The sequence below is a fragment of the Caretta caretta genome, chromosome 18 (assembly GCF_965140235.1).
Source record: "Caretta caretta isolate rCarCar2 chromosome 18, rCarCar1.hap1, whole genome shotgun sequence".
In the NCBI taxonomy this organism is placed as follows: Eukaryota; Metazoa; Chordata; order Testudines; family Cheloniidae; genus Caretta; species Caretta caretta.
Window position 1 is genome coordinate 13,291,151 of NC_134223.1, and position 20,674 is coordinate 13,311,824.

Below are 20,674 nucleotides of genomic sequence, written 5' to 3' on the forward strand. Positions count from 1 at the left end.
CCAAATCCCTTTGTTACCCTGGAACTGCTTCAGGTAGAACAAAGTCACGTAGCCCCTCACATACTTAGCAAGTGTTTGCATACCCTGCTCTCTCCCATCTTCACACCTGTGACATCTGAGGTCAGAAAAGGGCCAAGAAAGTGGCATTTTATTTGTAGGGGTTTAACAACTGTATAGAGGGTACCTCCACTTCCGGGACCTGCACCCACACAAATTAGAATGTTCATTTTTAGTTCCCTCCTGCTTTAGAGTAAGTTAATTTTAAAAAATTGCTCTATTATTTTCCCTCCTCTTCTGTCTCAGTTTGGATCCTTCCCCATGCCTTTGATATGGGCTCTGTATCTGGCTTTATTCCCCTCTCTGCCCCTTTGCCTGCTGCTACCTTGGCTTATTATTTTACAAGGCTCAGTAATCAATGCAATCTCTCCCCTTTTCTTCCTACAGCAGCTGCTCACAGATGACTTCCCATCCACCACCTACTGAGGTGAACCATTGCTAGAGCAAGCTCATTCCCTTTGTAGCTAACGTCCCCATTTACCTTTCTCTGAGCCCTGCTGCTGTCAGCCAAAGGGACAGCTTTTTTCAGTCAATGGGAGTCGGAGGGTGCTCAGCTACATCCAGCATCAGAGCCATAGGGTATGTCTATGCATTGAGCTGGAGGGGTAAATCATAGCCCCAGTAGACAAACCTACGCTGGCACCCTTTGGCTGACAGCAGCCGGGCTCAGAGAAAGATAAATAGAACAATTAAATAGAGCAGGGTTCCTTGGTTGCCAGAGTCAATAGTGTAGGAAAAAAAGGGGGGGAGAGACCACATCAATCACGGGGTTTTGTAAAAATAGAGCGTAGTGCGGGTAGCCGCTCCCAGTATGTACCCATTGTCTTGGACGGGTATGCACTCGGCGTGGCTAGCCCCTCCTGCCAGTCATGCGGATGCTATTTTTAACATGCTAGCTGCTCTATAGAAAGTCCTGTCCACACTGCATCCTGAACCCACTTGGCTCCAGCCTGGACTGAACACAGTTGTTTATCTCCATTCTGCCAAAATTTTGCTTCTGAACAGTTTGCTTTTTTTTGGCTCTAGCCAACACATTTGCATCACTTAGTCATGGTGGACAAGATTGTCAATTCTGTAACAACCGTGCTAGCCAAAGTTGGGCGAGACCTGCCTGCTGCAGGGCTTCCTGCACCTTCCTCTTGGCCACCATCAGAGCACGACACTGGACCAGATGGATGGTTCAGCACGGTTGTAACCACAGTGTGTATGAACCTGGGCGTGTTACAACTCTCCAAGGCTGCAACTGTGCAGGTTTGGATATGACAAGTCCCAGTATGGACCTTGTTGTAGATTTGCTATGGGCAGGACCTCAATCTTGCTCATAGCAGACCATTTCTTAACAGAGATTACCTTCTGGAAGCCTTCCTTCCTATTATGGCTGAACAACATCCATGTGACAGGTACTGACATCACTCACATGGAAAAGTAATACCAGGAAAGTATTTAATGGATTTTTAGCTTCTTAGAATGCTATATAGCAGCTGCAGATGACGAGGAGGAAGAACCAGCACCATTCAATCACCCACAGACTACGCACAAGTGCTCCATGGACCAGAGTTTGGGACTCACCTCTCTGAACAGTTCACTCATTTTCCAGCATTTGCACAAGTTGCTAGCACTTAGGTTAGGCCAGCCTGTAGCTTTACCACCTCAGGCTGTGAGCTTACCTGGTCTCACAAGCTAAACAAGACTGGGCCTGCTTGGTATTTGGATAGGAGACCTCAGATGCTGCTGAAAACAGTGCTGGCAATCCAGAACTTAACCCAGCGGTCCCAGGATGGCGTGCGTGTGTGGTGTGGTGGACACAGGACACTATGGGGATGCTGATGGTACTGTCGTTCAAGCTCTGGCCACTTGTGGTCCAGGATCCCATGGGACTTTCCACAAGAGGCCAGTGCCCTGGGCAAATTCCAGCTCAACAATTGCAGTCACATCTCCTGAAATATTGTTGTATCATTCCAGCTTTCCCTGCTGATAGCCCTGCTCTGAGCACTCTCCTGGGCCAGGGACACTGTGAAGGAGTGATGTTCCTTGGAGTAACATGTGCCTATGCCAGCACTCCCGTCTCGGAGATTAGGTAGCCCCTTTCACATGGGCATGGCCCCACATGCAGCTGCAGGTGCCTCTTGGGATGCATCAGTGTGGAATGCTAGGCCTGAAGGCAGAGGCGCCTCCGTGCCCACTAACCTCCTCCTGCCCCAAGCTGTCCTCTCAGTCACTTGCAGCTTGTTGTTTCAAAGAGCAATGGTGTGAAAAAACAGGAAGTCAGCCAGAGGAGAGAGACAGAAGAAAGATCAAGGCAACAAGCAGCAGCAGTTGCAGCAGCTCCCCGCTCCTTTCCCCTCCCACCCCATTACCACAGGCCCCTCTCGGTGAGACGTGCCACACCAACTCTGACGGGAAACTGGTTACGCTGCAGTGTGACCAGAGAGCCCCAGAGAGGGGAAATCCAGCAGCGTGAAGGGAAATGCTTCTTACAAACCTATATAGACTCAAGGGGTTTTTGTGTTAAAATTAAAAAGGGCGAAAAAACAAACAAACAGGGCTGCGGTACGGCAAGGGCTCACGGATCCCCGGCAGCACGGGTTATTAATACAATTCCTGGCAGACCCCAGGCCAGAAATGGACTGAATGAGCGGCAAAACTAAGAAGAGGGAGCAGAGCCCCAGAGCTTGGCATCTCACGCCCACTCCTGCGAGATCTTCATGGCTGCTCGGTCAGACCCAAGTCCTCGGACCATGCATAGTCCATGGTGGACGCTGGGAACTCCACCGGGGCAATGTGGAAGGGAACTGTGCTGCCATGACTCCACCCTCTGCTCTCCACAGATACAGGTGTCCAGTGACCCCATCCTGCATAGAGAAGAAATAGCGAGCTACTGTACGAGTGTGGGGGGCCACCTGCAAAGCTGGAGCCTCTACTTCTAGGAGTCCGATGGCAGCTCCCTCCCCATTCCCTTTGAATCCCCTTGCTTTTCCCTCTTTCACTGGTAAGCGTGGTCTCTCCTGGGCTTCCTCTCTCTCCCCTTCTGTTACTAGCCTTCCCTTGGGCTGCCAGCGATTCCACTCCCACTATCATCTCCTCGCCCCCGCAGCTGTTCACTGCTCCAGATGTTCTAGGCTAGATTGTAAGAAGTGACTAAGGATTTGGGGCACCCAAAATCACCAACTGCGCTCTAAAACCTTGGTCTCTGTATAGTGACCATGGGACACGGTAGCTCCTGCCATAACAAGTGCCATCCCCAGCACAGACTGTGCTGTTCCACTATGCAGCCCCCTGCTCTTCCCCCTGGTGCTGCTGCTCTTCACTGCCATTGTGTCTGTTCTTTAGTCCTTTCCATAGCTCAGCCCTCCTCCAACACTCTAGCTGGCCATTTATGGGGTTAACGGTTGGATGAGAAACTGCCAGCTACAGCCCTGTGACCCACCCCTCTCCAAGCTAGCCATAAAGGGGCAGGATCTGTCACTCAACTAGAACTTCCAAAAGTTGCATTTGCCATAGGTCACACTCCTGTGGCCATGGAGGACCTGAAATGCACTCCGCACAGAGGCTGCTCTTCTCCCTTGTCAATACTGAGCACTTTCCTTTCTCCCCAGTGTGCTGGATTTGTAGCTTCAAATGCCCACCGAGGATCTGCAGCAAATCACAACACCTTCCATGAAATCAAGTGGTGTAACAGCCTTTGGCTCCTTTTGTACAGCCATTTAATTACTGAGCGGCTCTCTCCTTCCCTCTCACCTAGTCGTGTGCACCCACCGAAGATGGAAGGCGAATCCTCTTGCCCTGCGGCCCCTCAGAATTCAGAGATCACCAGTGATTTCTGAGAGGAGGGAGAGGCCTCTATTCCGAGGAAGTCGTCATTGTTCATGGCCTTATCATTTCTCCATTGTACATGACACAGAGATTAAGGAGTGGGGAGAAGGGAACTGAACAGCTAGGGACAAAAAGTCAGTGTGGGTGGGAAAGCCAAACAATCCACTGCACAGACCAACAGCCAACATCAATGATCCTTAAAAAGAAAAGGAGTACTTGTGGCACCTTAGAGACTAACCAGTTTATTTGAGCATAAGCTTTCGTGAGCTACAGCTCACTTCATCGGATGCATACTGTGGAAAGTATAGAAGATCTTTTTATTTATCGTGTAGCTCACAAAAGCTTATGCTCAGATCTTCTATACTTTCCACAGTATGCATCCGATGAAGTGAGCTGTAGCTCACGAAAGCTTATGCTCAAATAAATTGGTTAGTCTCTAAGGTGCCACAAGTCCTCCTTTTCTTTTTGTGAATACAGACTAACACGGCTGTTACTCTGAAACCTATCAATGATCCTTATTTATACAGTTGCTCAAAGGGTTGCCAGCTTCTTCGCTTTATTGCCATGACCAGCTGCTTCTATTTTTACACTGTACAATTAACTGGATAAAGTAGGAGCAATAGAAACAATATCACAAGGAGCTCAGTGATACTGAAGGGAAACATGCTGGCCTTGTGCCTCTGCAGACCCAGGCTCCAATTCTGATAAGGTTGCAGGAAGAATGCATTCAATGATCTCAGCCTAACCTTTATTGGACAACTGGGTTCATAGCATGAAGCCACCAAACAACCTAGTACAGTTCAGAATGATTGACAGCTTCTACTCAAGACGATGATAGTTGGCAGTGTTGCAGGTCAAGACTCAGGTGCATTGGCAGAGCTGGGGGCGGGCGGGGGGGGGCATCAGTGTAGCACCTCTCTGCACTATGCCTGACTTCAGTGGAAGTCACCCTGCTGGGTTTTGTGGGTTGCAAGTCTCTTGTACACACAAACGAGGGTAGAGTTGTGCAATGCAAAAGCAGAATGCTTGTAACAGTGCAGGTGTCCTCACTGCCACAATTTCTCAGGTACTCATTTTGCATGTTACTAAACTCAGCATGGGTGACAGACACAGTCTGGTAGAAGAGGGAAAGAGACAAGAGAAGAGAGGCTACCAGAGCAGCACTGCAGGATCAGTTTGGATCCCAGATCCATACAGCCTTCATCAGATCTCATGAGTCATGCAAAATTGCATGCACATGTATCAGCACCTGCACTTTACGAGTGCAAATACCTGCATGCATGCTTTTAAAAAATCCTAACACCTGTATGCATAGAATTGTTGGGCTTTGCACCTGCAAAACCCCTTTGCCCTACTGGGTGTTGTGGGTAGAAAGTCTCTTACACATGCAAGTGTAGAATTGTTCAAGTGCACACACAGGGTGAGTACACTACAGCTGGGGTACATATGTGAAAACACAAATGGCAACTAGGGGACAAAACATGCCCTGAATGCAAACCTGACGCTCACACAGTTTAAACTGCTGCCAGACCTGCCATGCAAAATCCACACTTGTTCTTCTTGCACAGAGAGCACCCCCTAGTGTAGCTAAGTGGGAAAAAAGCTGCCTGTGTCATCCTATTCTAAACCCTAGTGGGGGAAATGCAACTAACCATTTCTGGATTTGTTTTTAAAAGGTCTTCATATTGCTCACAGAGAGGGCTGTGGCTGAGGACAGACACAGCTTGGTTTATCTGCAGGACTGACAACAATAATGGCAATTATTTTATTTTCTTAAAATGATACAGACCTGAAGAGATCAGCATTTAAACAGAAACACACAGGGACACAGACGCAGGAAGAGATTTACCAACAAAAGACTCACAGCTTTAACAGGAATATAAAACCCACCGAGGATGGCCCCAAATACTCCTGAACAGCTAGACCAGCTTCAGGCCAGCCTCCTAGGCTTTGACAAAGTCAGTATTCCCATGGCAGGCATGAAGAACGACAATACTTGGCAACCCTACAAAAGACCTCGGCATAAAAGGATCTAATTGCTCACTGATGGGGCATGCCTCTTTCCTCACCACCTGGGAAGTGGGACAGACCGACTGCGGCATGAGAAACACCAGAGGAGACAGTGGAAGGTCCAGTCCTTGGCATTAACCTCTGCACAACGGAGTCCATAACCCCAGCATCATGATCGCAGGGCCCGAGTCACATAGGCCCTGATTAGGGATACAGTGGGTGCCATTTCTGTTGGCTGGTCCATACACATATCCAAGCACCTTAATTGAAATTAATTTAACCCAGCCTAGCCGAATCCATCACAAAGATCTCGGGACCAGGTCCTGAGACAGGGTCAGCAGTAGAGGATTCTCATTTATCTGTAGCTCAGTAACAACAACAGATATAGTTTCTGAGCTCTTCTCCCACAGGATGAGGGACCCACGCCCCATGATTTTCAGAACCTCCCTCTAGATAAGATTTGCTTACAACTGTAGGGTTTTATGGCCTCATTTTCAGAGGGGATGAGCAATTGTAGGTGCTTCCCCCCCAATGACTAAAAATAAAGCAGCCACTATCCAAATAGCGCAATGCAAAGGCACCATCTAGTGGAGATAGGCAGTAAAGCACGCAGGAGCTGAAGAAGTCTTCTCTCTAGTGACCATTCTCTTAGCTTAGACATGCCCAGCTGCTTTTAGCATCATCAGTGGGAGTGACAAGCACATAATGAAGAACAGACCCTGCTCCCCCTGCCCCCATCCACCTTCCCATGTTCCCTCAAGCTTGTTACCTCTGTGTATTTTGCACAGAGATGAAAATGAGCCTCAAGGGCCCACTCTGAACTTGTCCTAAATTTGGGTGTTTTGGGTGGGGTCCACCTATAATTTTGCTCCATTATTGCTGTGTCTTGATGGGTGATGGGATGTATTCATTCATTGTTTTTGAAAGGTATTGTGAACTGAGATGTAACTCACAATTTGACATTCAGACACACACTGATCAATCTGCACTACCGCCAGAATTTCCTGTCATAGAGGATTTCCATGACAAGGCCTGTCCGAAAGAACTCTCACATGCCTGGTACTCAATGTATTCACCTTGGGATCGTTGAGCGGACCCTGATGGGATTCAAACCTGTGATGTTCCAGGGATTCAGGGAGTTCCAGCTCAATGAAATACAGCCACAGTAAGAGGGAGAAAAGGGGGGGGGGGGGGGGGGAGTATTTGTAAGGAGATACCAGTTAGCTTTCAACCTGCAACTATCCTGCCCTGCAACCAGTATCTCTCTCAATATCGAGCAAAAAGCATTGCACACATGGGCAGGCGAAAGTGGTTAGCAAGACTGAGAGGAGATCTCAGTTGTGTATTCAACCCAATATGCAGTTGGATGTAAGGCTGGTCAAAAATTTTCTGTTGAAACTGTTTTTTAATGGAAAATGGGAGGGGGTGGGTTGACTAAAGTAACTAGACAGTGAAAAATGTTGACTTCCTGCAAAAAAAATAAAATTGATTTTTCATTGAAAAAAACTAATTCCCAAAACCCAAAATGTTTCTATTTGGATACAAGGTCACTGTGTCTTCTGGGAGCTGTAGTTCAGTTGTCTCATATCCCCAGTCTCTTCGCTGGACTCTCATTCTCTCCCAGACAGATTACATCTCGTCATGCACATGGGCAGAGACTCCCATGATGCACCACCTGTCCTCACCAGCCAGGGCTCCCATGCACCAATCAGGAAGCCCACAGGAACATCTGAACTACAACTCCCATGAGGCACTCCGTTGGCATTTTGGAATCAAAATATTTTGGGTTAGGGTTTTCCCCCCCCCCCACCAAAAAACTGAACTTTTCAGTGGAAAGACACCTCCATTTTCTGATCAGCCCTACCTGGGTGTCCGATGAATAGCTAGGGAGCTTTCATGGCAGCGTTAGTCTCCCCTTTTCAGGATAACTGATCACCTGCAGAAAGAATGTTCCTATGCTGCTGTAAAGGCCATGACCATAACAGTGAGATGTACTTACTAAGAGTAAAAGCCATGAACACCATGGAGGTGGAGAAGCGGGGTCCCCCTTCTATATATTTCTCCTGCTCTTTTGTCATCTGCTCACACCTCGAGTCCAGACACAAGCACTGTATCTACCCAGCGGAGGAGACTCAAAGACCATTCCTGATATACTCAACGCCTATTGCCTCCCTCTGCCCCCACTCCCCCCAGACCACATATCAGCAGATTACAATAACCCTCACCTCACTTAACTAGAGCTTGCCTGGGTCTCCCCTGGGGTGGCTTGCTTTCCACTCTAAGCCACTGGACACCCTGTGGCACAAAGCCTAGGGCTAGATCCTCCCCTCTGATGGGAAATCCATGTGCTCAAAAGGGAAGGACGTTACGGACTGGAAGGAGAGGGAGCACCTCATGCTGCTCCCTAGTGTCTCCCTGTGGCCAACTGTGGGAACAGCACTGTACCCAACTAAAGCTGGCCAGAAAAGAATTCTGTTTTGCAAAATATTTCACGGTTTTGTCATTTGGTTCTATTCTGATGTGGAATGAAACCAAGAACTTCCAAAAATTTCATGGGGTGGGGGAGGGGGGGCAACACACAGAGAAAGAGATGCATACCTGGGATGTGTATGCTTTAGCCACCAGGTTACTGGCTATTCTAGAGTGGGTTTTTCTCTCTGGTTTTGACCAGAAATCCCATTCTAGACCTGAGAAACCTTCCCAAGGAAAGTTTCATCAAGAGGGTTTAATAGGGATGCTCTGCTTGATTCAGAGCAGGGACCTGAACCTAGCGCTTCCAGATCAGTGCCCCTCTCTCTAGCCCAATGAATATTTATTCATAAAAAGTGGAACAATTCCAGTAGGTGAGAGTTAAAGAAAGAGACAGACTCTATAGCCCAGTGGTTAGGGCATTCATGAGGGATGTAGGAGACCCAAGTTCATCCTGTTCATAAAAACTGATACGTTTGTGTGAAGTTTTGGTTTCAACAAAATCAGCATTTTCAGACAAGAAAACATTTTGTCAAAAAGCTGCCAACAAGCTCTATGCTCAACCTTCCTCCGAGCGGGAAAGCTGCCTCCATGTTGGTCTTGACAGAGCGCGTGCATTGGGAGGAGGGTAAGAGGAGATCCTGCCCTTCAAAAACTCATCCAGCAAGACAGTCTTTTGTTTTATCAGTTACTGAGGCTTGATAGACGAACATCAAATGTTTCCCATTGGACTTTGAGCACCTTTTCTCTAGGGCTATTTCCAGGATAAACCCTGCAATAATGGTTAAAATTATGAGATAGTTAAGTGAAGAGGAGGAGACCAGTGCTTCCTGTCAAAGTGTTCCTTGGCCGATAAGCTGATTTACCTTGGCTTTGGGAAGCTTTAAGTACCCAAAACAAGACTTAACCCTCTGTGCAGCCACAACTCTGAGGGGTCCATTTACCATATTCTGATCCCTTCCTGCTACCTTCATTACTGGGAAATTCACACCCTTTGCCAGTTTCATTTTACGCAGCTTTGTAATTGTTCCCCTCCAGCGAGGGTCAGTATTTCACTCTTAACATCTGCTCCCTTTCATCCAATGCACAAAGGCACCAAATCGAATGACAGTGAATATAGTCCTGGGAAAGGTCCCCGAGTCTTGGCCCTGATGACTGAAATCTCCTGTTTGTCCACACAGCAGCTACAGTGCAGCCAGCAGCAGCACAAGCTTCCCCTGTACTTCCTCAATCCTGAGCCAGGATGGGTTAGAACGGATGACCTGTAGTTGCCTGTCACCAATGTTCTGATCCATTCATACATCCCTCTGCCCCCACCATACATTTAAAAGGTAGCTTTATCACGCACACCATCCCAAGGATTTTCTCTCTTCAGAGCAGCATTGCTCAGGGATAAGGAAAAAAAACTGATGTTAAGACTTGACAGTCCACTCAGTCTCCCATTGCTGTGTTTTAGGATTTATCCTGCTCCTTAATTTTGTATTTCTTGGGCTTTTTAAAGCAATCATCATACAAACAGACTTTCTGACATTTAATTAAACACAAATATTGTCATACATGTTAAGCATGCTTAGTGCAGATGGGTCCACAGCAATCACTAAATAAAACAAAGATTGAAGCAGTATTCAAATATTTATCAGCTCACAGCTTCCTTTTCCTAGACAGAGAACACTTTGTGGAGAAAAACAATAGGACCTGGAATGTTGTCGTTGTGAAGATTATTAGAGAGACAAGAATTGCTGTTTACTTATTATAATTAAATCCAGACACCTAAATTAAAAGCTAAAACTGCTCCTTGGAAAGCATGATGAGTGTTGTTGTTTTTTTTAATTATCCCTTTCAAAGCCAGAATTTACTATAAGGGACAATTCCTGAAAGAATCTCTTTCAGATGAGAGATTGGCAAATCTCTGAAAGGTGTCAGACACATGAAGAGAAGCATGAAGGGAATGAACAATTAGCCAGGGCCCAGATTTTCAAAAATGACTGATTTTGCATACCTCACAACATTTCCAGTGGCTAAAGTGGTCCTGCCCCTGGAGGTGGGAGGTCCTGAGGTGGGGGACTGAGTGCTGTTCCCTGGAAGTAGGACACCCTGGGGGATTGGGTGCTGTCCTGCCCCCAGGCAGTGGGAGGCTTCTGGGGGTAGGGAAGTCGCAGAGTGACACCCGCCCCCCCACCACACACACACCTTGCAGCGGTAGCTCCTATCCCGCAGGGCTGGCTGAGCTTGGCTTCCTGCTCTGGATGTCATGACCTGACTCCTGGGATTGCAGTGCTGCTCAGGTTTGGCCTGGCCCCCTCTTTAGCCACTTGAAACATTGGGAGGCATGCAAAATCATAGTCACGGGAGCTGTTGCTTCAGCTGAACAGAGGGTTTGGGGAGTCCAAGTGGGACAGTCCCACAAAAGCCAGGGCTGTTAGGAGATCTGGGTTTTGGGTGGCCAACTTAAACCATCTTAAAAAGAGTTTGATTTTCAGAATCAGCCTCCTGTAACGTGTCTCAGGTCAGATACCCACATTCACTGGTCACTTTTGAAATCTGGGCCCAGGTCTAGCTAAACATGTATACCTTGCTCCTCACTGTAGTAGTGAAGCGTCTGAAGTTTCAAAGTCACTCTAAATTCATCTCTGGAAGCTGGAACAAGAGATATTTAAAAAAATATTCATAACTACAGTATTGGGGTCAGAAAGAGCGACTCTCTCTCTTCCTAAATGCAGGATTGTTCCATGCTTTGTCCAGCCTAAGTGTGAGTAATTTACTTGGATTATAAGGATCTTGGGACAGGGACTGATGCCTTTTTCTGTGTTTGTACAGCACCTAGCACAGTGGGGCACTGGCCCAAGACTGGAGCCCCTCGGTGCTACTGCAATACAAACAACAGCCAGGTATGCAAATCTAACAGCTCCCTTTCTAAAGCCGCTGTATAGTAGTTTAACTATCGTTAGAAAATATTTCTTGATGTCCAGTCTAAACTGTTTTACTTTATTCCATCCCATTATAGATTGTGGTCAGTTTCCCATTCTTGTCCTTTTTAACCAAGCTATATATATTTAATTCTTATAATGCCTCCTCCACTCTCTGCGTCTTTGTTGCTTCTCTTATTATCCTTTCTAACTGGCCTATGAGCTTGGAGTTCAAGCACAGGACTGAGACTTGGAAGATCTGGATTCTCCTCCCAGATATACCAGGCTCCTCATGTGACCATTAGCAAGTCACCTGCCATCTCCGTGGCTCAGTTTCTCCATCTGTAAAAGGGAAACCTATCTCACAGTGTTGCAGGAGGCTTAAATTGTTGATGCTTGTGCAATGTATTGAGATCCTTGGATAAAAACAACTACATAATGGCTGGATTGTAACTATAGTTAGGTGTTCCAAAATTGCAAATAAAATTCCACATAGGGGCTTAGCAACGCTGAATAGAGGAGGACTATCACCTCTGGTTTTCAATTAGATGCTTCTCTGTATATAGCTCAAGGTGGCTAAAAAGCTGATTCTATTAATACTTTATGGGCTCATATCCAACGTGCTGGTCACAGTTACAGGCCTACTCTACAACAGAAAAGCTGGCCAATATAACTATGCAGGTATAGCTATACTGGCAAACTCTCCTTGTGTAGATGCAGCTTCTACTGGCAAAAGAGCGTTTTTCCTGGTGTAGCCCATACCAGGTTCCCTGGATTGAAAAGAAAAAAGCTCTACCAGCAAAGCACTCCCCCCCATATTAGGGCATCCACACTTGGGCTTTTGCCAGTATAGGAATGTCATTAAAATATCACCCCCCGCCTCCAGTGCACTATTAAACTGGCCATAATTTTGATTGTCAACCTGGCCATCCACAGGGGTCTTTCGGCATTAGTTCTAACGACTCCCTTCCATTCCCCCACCCCAGCATACTCTGGCTCCTGCCTATTAGACAGCACCTCCTCTGTATGTACCGTTGCAACTGCTGAGATCCGCTAAGGTGCTGGAGCTAAGAACCCATTGATCAAAGTCTGGGGGACAGTTGCAGAGTATTCTCAGCAGGGGGGCAGCAACTCTAGCATTCACTTATTCCACTGGTAAGACAGTCATGTTCTGTTGGCCTTACAGGAGTCATGGAAGGCCTCTCTCTTCTCAGAGTTTTTCCTTAGAAGATAATAACAAAGAGGAGGTTGGTTTCTACTGTCTTTTCTTTTCTTTTTTTTTTGGGGGGGGGGAAGAGAAGAGAGAGAGTTGGTTAATCACAAAAGCTGTGTCCTCCTCCCTTTCAAATCTACAACATTTGCCTTGAGCTTGTAAAAACTGGGCCTGTTTAATCCATTAAAGTGAATCAATTCAACACCGCTGTGTGTGATTGTTTGTGGCTAAACTTAGGAAGTTACATTTTTCCAGATTAAAACTCATTTTATGAGTTTCTGCCAAATTTTTACAGTTTCTCTGAATCACCCTGTACTTCCTTCTTTGCTCCCCTTGGAGTCTGCATCACCTCCTAGCTTGAGACCATCTGTGAATTTAATTAACGTGCTAGTTACTTCCATCCACATCATTTACAATCTCACATAGATGTTCAAGCATAACACAATGCTTACCCCTAGGAGGCTCTACAAGTCACCTCACCCCAATTAGATGCAGTGCCATCTAAAAACTATCTTCATTAGGCATCAAAGATCCCTTCACCCCATTCAAATATGTAAAATGGGCGGGCATGTGTTCGTTCCAGCAAATGATTTTTTCTTTGCTCGGTCTCTCATAACAACATCTTGACACTTTGTCCCAGAAACTGGTAACTGCATGGTATTCAGTTGTCATCATCAATGTTCTGATGCTCACGCAGAGCAATACCACAAAACCCCTGAGGTTATCAACACAAAGCAGAGAAGACAGACAATGGAGCACATATTCCAGACTATACAGTCTAATTGCCTGACTAAAGAATTTCCATCTCACCCCTAGGATTTGCTGTGAGATTTCAGATATAAGGTTTATGGCCTGATTTTCAAAGTTGCAGAGCACCTGCAGTTCCCATTGACTTCACTGGGAGCTGGGTTTGTTCAGTGCCTCTAAAAACGTGGGCATTAATCATTTGGCTTTTTCTGCCTTTAAAGCCCATGAGCGTGCTCATGGCTGATCTCCCCATGCTGCCTGTTTTCTTAAATGCAGGAAGCTGGATAACTTTTTACACACAGAGCAATACTTGTGACTTGAGTTTGCATGTTTCATGCTTTGTTTGATTCACTCTAGGATACTCTACTGCTGAATAGCAAAGGTCAAAGTATAAGCTCAATAGAGACAAACACCCTTTCATTTCCTTAGTAATGAACCTGAGAGCCATCACAACTCTAAAATAAGTCTGTTAGACGGTTTTCCTTACCCAACAGAAACTACCTTATGTGACTCCAGCTACAGGGTGTCAGGTTTTAAATTCGTGAAATGCAAAGGAAGCTGTATATATTGGGGTCAGTGGACATAGGTACAGCAATTCCTACATTTAGGAAAATAGAGACCCTTCCCCTCTCCACCACAGGGTAGAGCCAGGACCAAGAATGAAGGCAAGCCTAGGAATAAGACCACATCACCATACTAATGAAAACCCGCTCTCCCCTCGTAGATAGAGAATGGTGGGTGGATGACTTACAGGACTGAAAATACAAATCAGAGTCACCTCAAAGTCACAGGCTTGAATGAAAACCCATGCAAGTAGCAACTGAAAGCTGTTACTGCTTGGGTGGCTGGTCAGTTCCCTGTGTTCAAGGAGTTGATGGTCTCAGTCCAGCTACCATGTGGACTGCATAGTTAAAACCAACAGGGAAACTGGACCATTTTTTGCAGTCTTAAGAGAGAAGCTAAGGGCAACGGCAATGAACACAGGTGGAACAGTGTGGAGACACTTGCACAGCTGATACCGTGTTTGTTTTGTGCATGGGAAGGAGGCTTTCAGTCTTCAGCACCTCCCACAAGCACCAAAATTTAAAAAAGTAGAACATTTTAGGAACCAGAGATAAACACCCTGTACTCTGCCCCACACTGATGATGCAGGAGGCGCACTGATGGAATCTAAGGAGTTCCATCTGACCCCCTTTGGCTAGCATGTGGTAATAAAACGAGGCTTTCCATAGGGTAGGAAGTGAGCCAGAGAAAAGGTCAGGGGACCCTTGAGGGACACACAAAAAATACTTCCTCCCCCCTCCCACAGGTTAGAGCTTTACTATCTAATGCTTTCATGTGCACCAAACATCTAACTACTGCCAGGAATAAAGCATTTTTTCACCATCAGCTGAAATATCCAACTGCTAGGGGTTGGTGTTATTTGGTGGCCTTCTCATACCAGCATGTCTGTGGTGACCCCATCAGTTTCTGCACAATTTTTGTTTAACACTAAAAAAACATTGTTCTCTCATTTTTTGTATTGCAGTAGCACCTAGGAGGCCCACTTATAGACCAGGACCACATTGTGCTAGGCACTGTACGAACAAAGACAGTCCTGCCCTAGAGAGCTTGCAATCTAAGACTTTCCTAGTGTGGCTGCAAAGAAAATTTTCTGCATGTGAACTAAATATGAACTGGTGTGTTTATCTTCTTGAGTCTGCAGACAGACCAAAACAATAAACTATAGATGAAAGGTATGAACTATGCCTTTCATCACACTGGTGGTATTGGCTCTGAAGCCATGTGACAATATTGAAATGTCACCATTTCACTATGGTTTCTTTTAGCAGAAGCATTCCTCTTCTCTGTGATTGCATTCACATTTTGGGATTACAGGAAGAGCAGAGTAGAGTATGACTACTACTTTCCCCCTGCCCTCCCCTCCCCCAAGAATCATACCCCTGCCAACAGTTTACAAGCTCAGACCCTGACTGCCCATTCAGGCCAGATCACTGAAAAATTACACAAAACAATTCACCACCCTATTTAAATGGAATTCATTATTTTCAAAGTTCTTCTACCTAGTTTTGAAAGGCTAACGCCCATTCTGATGGGAGCTGGAATGTTATAGATGCCAACAGCAGGAGAGCTGGATCTGTCTTGTACATTTCACCTGTGGCTGCCCACCAGTAACTGCAAGTCCTGCATTGGGTTTTTCCCTCATTTGAAGACAGACATTCTGATACAAGGAAAGGAAACACACTAACAAGCCCTGACCTCTGTAATAAAGCACAAAGCTGATCAGTTGTCTCCTTTTACTATGGTAATTTTTGAAAGGTTTATTTCTCTCCCACTTGTAGACACAGTCATACATATTATGCATATATTTGATATATGTTATAAGGCAGCAAATGTTAAGAGAACATGAACTACCATTATTAACTTCTTTTTGCTTGGTGATAACGTTCTGAAAAGATCTATGGGGCTAAACTTTTCATCCCTGCTTCCAGCCTAAGGTTTTTATTTAATATATTTTATAATTCATATGTATTTCATACAGAGAGAGAGAGTATATATATATAAATCTGAGGAAAGACCATTCAAAGATTTTTGAGTTATGAGAGGGGGGGGAAAATTTCCTTTTTCAGTTTAAAAAACACATGCGTGCACACACACACGCTCATGTATCTCACAGATAACTCAAAAGTGGCTGGGGAAAAAAAAATCCATCTTGGCAGAGGCTCCAGTAACACATTGTATTTATCTCGGGTCTACAGTTTATTTTACTCCTTTGGCTACCTCTTCTATAGTCTGTCTTTTGTCTTCCATTAACTTCTAGGGGAGTCTGGTCTATACTTAAAAGCCTGGTCTATACTTAAAAATTGGATTGACCTACCTAAGCTACTCAGGGCTGTGACAATTTTGCATCCTGAGCACCGTCCGCAGTGAGGTCGACCTAGCCCCCCCCACCGGGTAAATGCAGCTAGGTCAGTAGAAGGGTTTTTGTATCTGCCTAGCTACCACATCTCAAAAAAGTAGATTAACTACAGTGAGGGAAAAGCCCCTTCCATGGAATTATCCACTGTAAAATCCCAGAATTATTTCTTCGTAGCTTTTTTTCTGCATTTAATACCCAAAGTTCAGCTATAAGCAGGTGGTCTGTTGAACAATATATTAGGGTTCACATTAAAGCAACAGTGGAAAATTACTTATTTATCTGAAAATCTTAATACTGCAACAAATGGATATTTCTTATATACACTTGCTTCACCAACGGATGGTCCCATAACTAAAATCTACTAAGGTTGCTAAAATTTTGTTTGTGTTGTATTATGGAAGTTAGTTTGAAGAACAACAACTTCAAAACTACTTTAAAGATTAAATATTAGAACTCTGGTCTAGTTTGGGTGACATTCTTTTAAATCAAGGGGAGGGGGGGAAGTCAACACAGTATTAAAAATAGTTTAAATAAAGCCATATTTTTTATAAAGTAACAAATATTTATTGAAACAAGTCTCAAAATGTAACACACCAGAAAATGCTGCTATGCATATTGATAGTATCTCAACCATTCATTTCTATAACAAACTGCGATTTCGACTAGAAATACTATTTGCGTTTAGAATCTTTTTTTGACAGGAAAAGAGCTGAAGCCACTCCTGAAATTCAAACAACAAAAGGACCGCTGCATTGCCATTATAACCCTGTTCACAATAACTATACTAACAAGGAACAGTATATAAAATGCCTCTGACTTCACTTCAACCAAAATAGTTTCTCTTTAAATATAAAAACGTAAGGATTACAACATTTATCCCAAGTGTCTTTGGTATTTAGCATCTTTTTAAAAAATAAAGTTATTCCTTTACATAACGCTTTTAAAAAAAAAAAGTTCAGAAATTGAGTTTTGAAGGACATTTGCAAAAAGTATTTTCCAGAAAGTAACTACATTTCACTTTTAAAAATGATAGCACATTACTTTCAGTCCCCAAAACAATTTCTCAGACTTAACAAAACTGAAATATCAGTTCATCAACTTCTCTTGCTTACAGATAACAGCCCAAGGTCAGGCATTTCCAGTTTCACTAGTACCACTGAATTTAACACAATAAAAGAAACAATGGTTATGCAGTGGAGAATTCACGTTTCTTAGGAGCCACCGGAAAGAATGAAACAAGGCAGCATACTTTAAATCCCTTCAATAATCCAAAAAAAAAATAGACAGGTTTTTAAATTCCTAACAGATGTACCAACCACCGTTTTCAAATATATTGTCCTTGATGCTTCCTCAGAAACTGCGTATTTTAAAGCGGCTTTCACGAATAAAAGTCTCTGAAAACGTTAACACTATTCTTACTTAAACAACACATTATACCACTTCTACAATAACTATGTAACAGGAAACTAGCCTGAAACTCTTCATTCTTTCTTTGGAACAAGAAAGTTTTGACCCCAAATTCAACGGTTATTTATAATACTTTGCAGACAGGGAATTTCTAAAATATTAGGGTCTAGTTTTGCAGAACAAATAACGTCCTCTAGGATCCTCTGCCCGGAGAAGAATCAGTTTGGAGAGAATTAGAGCTGCAGGGTGAATCTCCGGAGCCCTGATATTGTTAGTGAAACGCACAACTCACTGTATTCATTTGGACTTCAAAGTTAATGCTTGTGTTTGCATTTATAATGTGGTACTGTCCCAGTTCCTCCCCTTTCCAAAGCAAGGGAAGTACAGGCTCACTTCCAAAGTCCATTCCGATGTGGCTCCTCTTCTCAGAACGGTGGTTCCCCTTTCAACCGAATTTGCACCCCCTTCTTTCAGCGAGACTCCCCAAAAGCCTTTCAACGACTCCTCTTTAGAGGCGGCGCGCATCAAACCTCGCCTGCCGGTTACTGCGTTAACACGGGAGGGGTCCCCGTGATCAATCCAAGCGCTCCCCGCAACGCTCAGAGTAGAAGCGGCGAGAAGGGGAGAACACGGGGTTGTTTGGGCTCCGATACCGATCCCCCGGGGAGAGAGAAAGGCCGGGGCACCTCTCAGGGTCCGGGCGCAGCACCCAGGGCCCTCTCCTGTCCGATGGCCAAGGAGTCAAAGGTCTATGCCGGCGGGCAAGGCGCCGTAGGGTCTCTCCTGCTCCCCCCAGTACCGCATGAAGGGCAGCTCCGGGGGCTGCTGGTAAGGGCAGCCGGACCCCGCTGCGGCAGGGCTCAGCTGCGGATGCGCCACCGCCCCGGGCAGCAGCAGCCGCGGGCAGGGGCCGTAGCCGCCCAGGGGCGCCGGGCACGGGGCGGGGCGGCCGCTGCTGAGCGGGCAGCCCGGCGGGGCTTGCCCCAGGGGCGCCCAGGCGCTGCCCAGCAGGTAGGCGCCCGGGGGGCTCTGGCGGGGCAGGTAGGCGGGCGGCTGCGGGCCGGCGGGGGCCGGGCCGGGCCCAGCCAGGGCGGCCCGCTGGGGTCTCTGCACCCGCCGCCGGCGCCGGTAGTTGCCCTGCTGGAACATGTCGTGGAAAGCCGGGTCCAGGGTCCAGTCGCTGCCCTTGCGCTCGGCGCCCCGCGCCCGGGGCAGCTTGAGGAAGCAGGCGTTGAGGCTGAGGTTGTGGCGGACGCTGTTCTGCCAGCCCTTCTGGCCCAGCCGGTAGTAGGGGAAGCGCCCCGCGATGGACTGGTAGATGCCGCTCAGCGGCAGCCGCTGCCCCGGGCTCTCCCGGATGGCCATGGCGATCAGCGCCACGTACGAGTAAGGGGGCTTCTGCGGGGCGGCCTCCCCCGCGCCCTGCCCGTCTCCCGCCGGCGGGGGGCCCAGCGCTCCGGACCCCGCGCCTTCCATGGCGCCGGCGCACGGCGCTGGAGGAGGGGAGGGGAGGGGAAGGGGCCGGGGGTGTCCCGGCTGCGCGGGTCGCTTCTGGGTCCCAGCCCGGGCGAGCGGCTCCCGGTCCCAGGCCCTGGGCTCCCTGCGCTCCCCCTCTCGGGCTCCTGTCTGCGCCCGGCCCCGTGCGCTCTGCCTGCCCTTGTGCCCTGGCCGGGGGGCCGCCCCCCGGCTCTCAGAGCTCCTGGCGGTTGTTTAGGGTCACGGCCAGGTCAGGCCTTTGCTGTCATTAAAAACAAAAACAAACAAACAAAAAACCAAACCCAAATACAGCAGCAGGTCAAGAGGTTGCACCTGGACCCCGCCCTCTCCCCGCACCGGGCAGAGCCTGCAGGGCGCGTTAAAGGCGGGTAAGGAAAGCGAGTTCCCCCCCTCCCCTTCCTCGCACAAACTCACCGGCTGCGAAGGGGCCCCGCCGCCTGCCTCCAGGAGAGACAGCGGGGTCGGGGCCGAAGCGGTCCTCCGCTGCGGGCAGGGTCCAGGGAGAAGGGCCGGCAGCAGGGGGGCCCCAGGGCAGCATGGCCCTGCGCCGAGACATCCCCTCTCCCCGTAGGCCCGGCCCCTGAGCGTGAGCTAAGGCCTTGTCCACACTGGGCAGCTGCACTGTTTGTAAGGGAACTCGTTCAAGCCGCCGCGGCAGGGCTGGCGCAGCCTGGCGCGCAGCCCGCTCATCACCTTAAGTCAGGGCAGCTGCAAGGCGCTCTCGTACCTCAGCTGCCAGCAGCAGAGCATTCTGGGAGATTGCACAAGCCCAGCCCTGGCCTGAGGGAGGACTCTTGGGGGGCCCTATGGCCACTAAAACAAGTGAACCAAACAGTATCTAGCCCCCCCAGCAGCACAGCCCCTTCCCAAGGGCACGGATTGCCTTGAGCTTGGACAATGCTGGGGGTATTTCAGTCCTGCTCCAGGACCCACAGACTGTTCCTGGGACATTTTGTTCCAGCACAGAAAGCTGTGGGCCTAATGGTAAATTTAAAAGAATACACAGAGCAGCATCTACTTGCCTCTTTCTTGGATGTGACTATACATTCAGCAGCAAAAAGAAAGGCCCCTTGATAAGCAGTTAAAGGGAGTTAGTTGATGGGGAAAGCCTTGAACACAGATAACCAAGACCAAGAAGAGAGTGCAAGAGGGTTTAAGGTCTATCACAGTAAAGTTTAAAATTAGTGCCAACACCCCTTACGCTTATGAAAAGATAACTATTAAGTAATTCAAAGTAATGACAGGTAAACCTCCTCCCGTTGAAATCACTGGTGGAAGTCAGTAGGACTTCTGCCAGTGATTTCAACCAGAGCAGACCTGTAAACAATATTTGAATTGCAAAGTGTGGGTCAATGCTACCATGTGAATATAAAAGTTATTTACTTGTCAATTTATACATCTATTAAATGTGAAAATTAAATTAGCAAATTATACTATATATGTTTTGCAGAGTGCGTGAGATAGAGAAAGGCTAGTAAGTAAAATTGGGGAATCACTATTTTTTTTTTTTAAAGTGTTTACTTACTGTCAGCACATTGAGAAAGTTACCATTCACCAAGGAATCAACATATGGGTCTTGAACCCTCCATAGAAAGTGATCTGAGTTAGGCCACAAGTCAAAGTGGCCAACCAGGC

At 47.0% G+C, this 20,674-nt stretch overlaps 2 protein-coding genes across 2 annotated transcripts in view; both read right to left on the reverse strand.

Annotated features, from left to right (window-relative positions):
- The window catches only part of PIK3CD (phosphatidylinositol-4,5-bisphosphate 3-kinase catalytic subunit delta), a 91,135-nt gene extending 71,412 nt beyond the window's left edge, over positions 1-19,723 (reverse strand). Inside the window, exon 1 of the mRNA XM_048824589.2 lies at positions 19,454-19,723. The gene's annotated coding sequence lies outside the window, so the exon portion shown is untranslated. The remainder of the gene's footprint in view (positions 1-19,453) is intronic.
- Positions 16,677-19,442, reverse strand: LOC125624211 (forkhead box protein L2-like). Its single transcript, XM_048824611.2, has one exon. The coding sequence runs from the start codon at positions 19,016-19,018 to the stop codon at positions 18,284-18,286; it is 735 nt and encodes a 244-aa protein (XP_048680568.1). The 5' UTR covers positions 19,019-19,442; the 3' UTR covers positions 16,677-18,283.
- Positions 19,724-20,674: the final 951 nt, after the last annotated feature.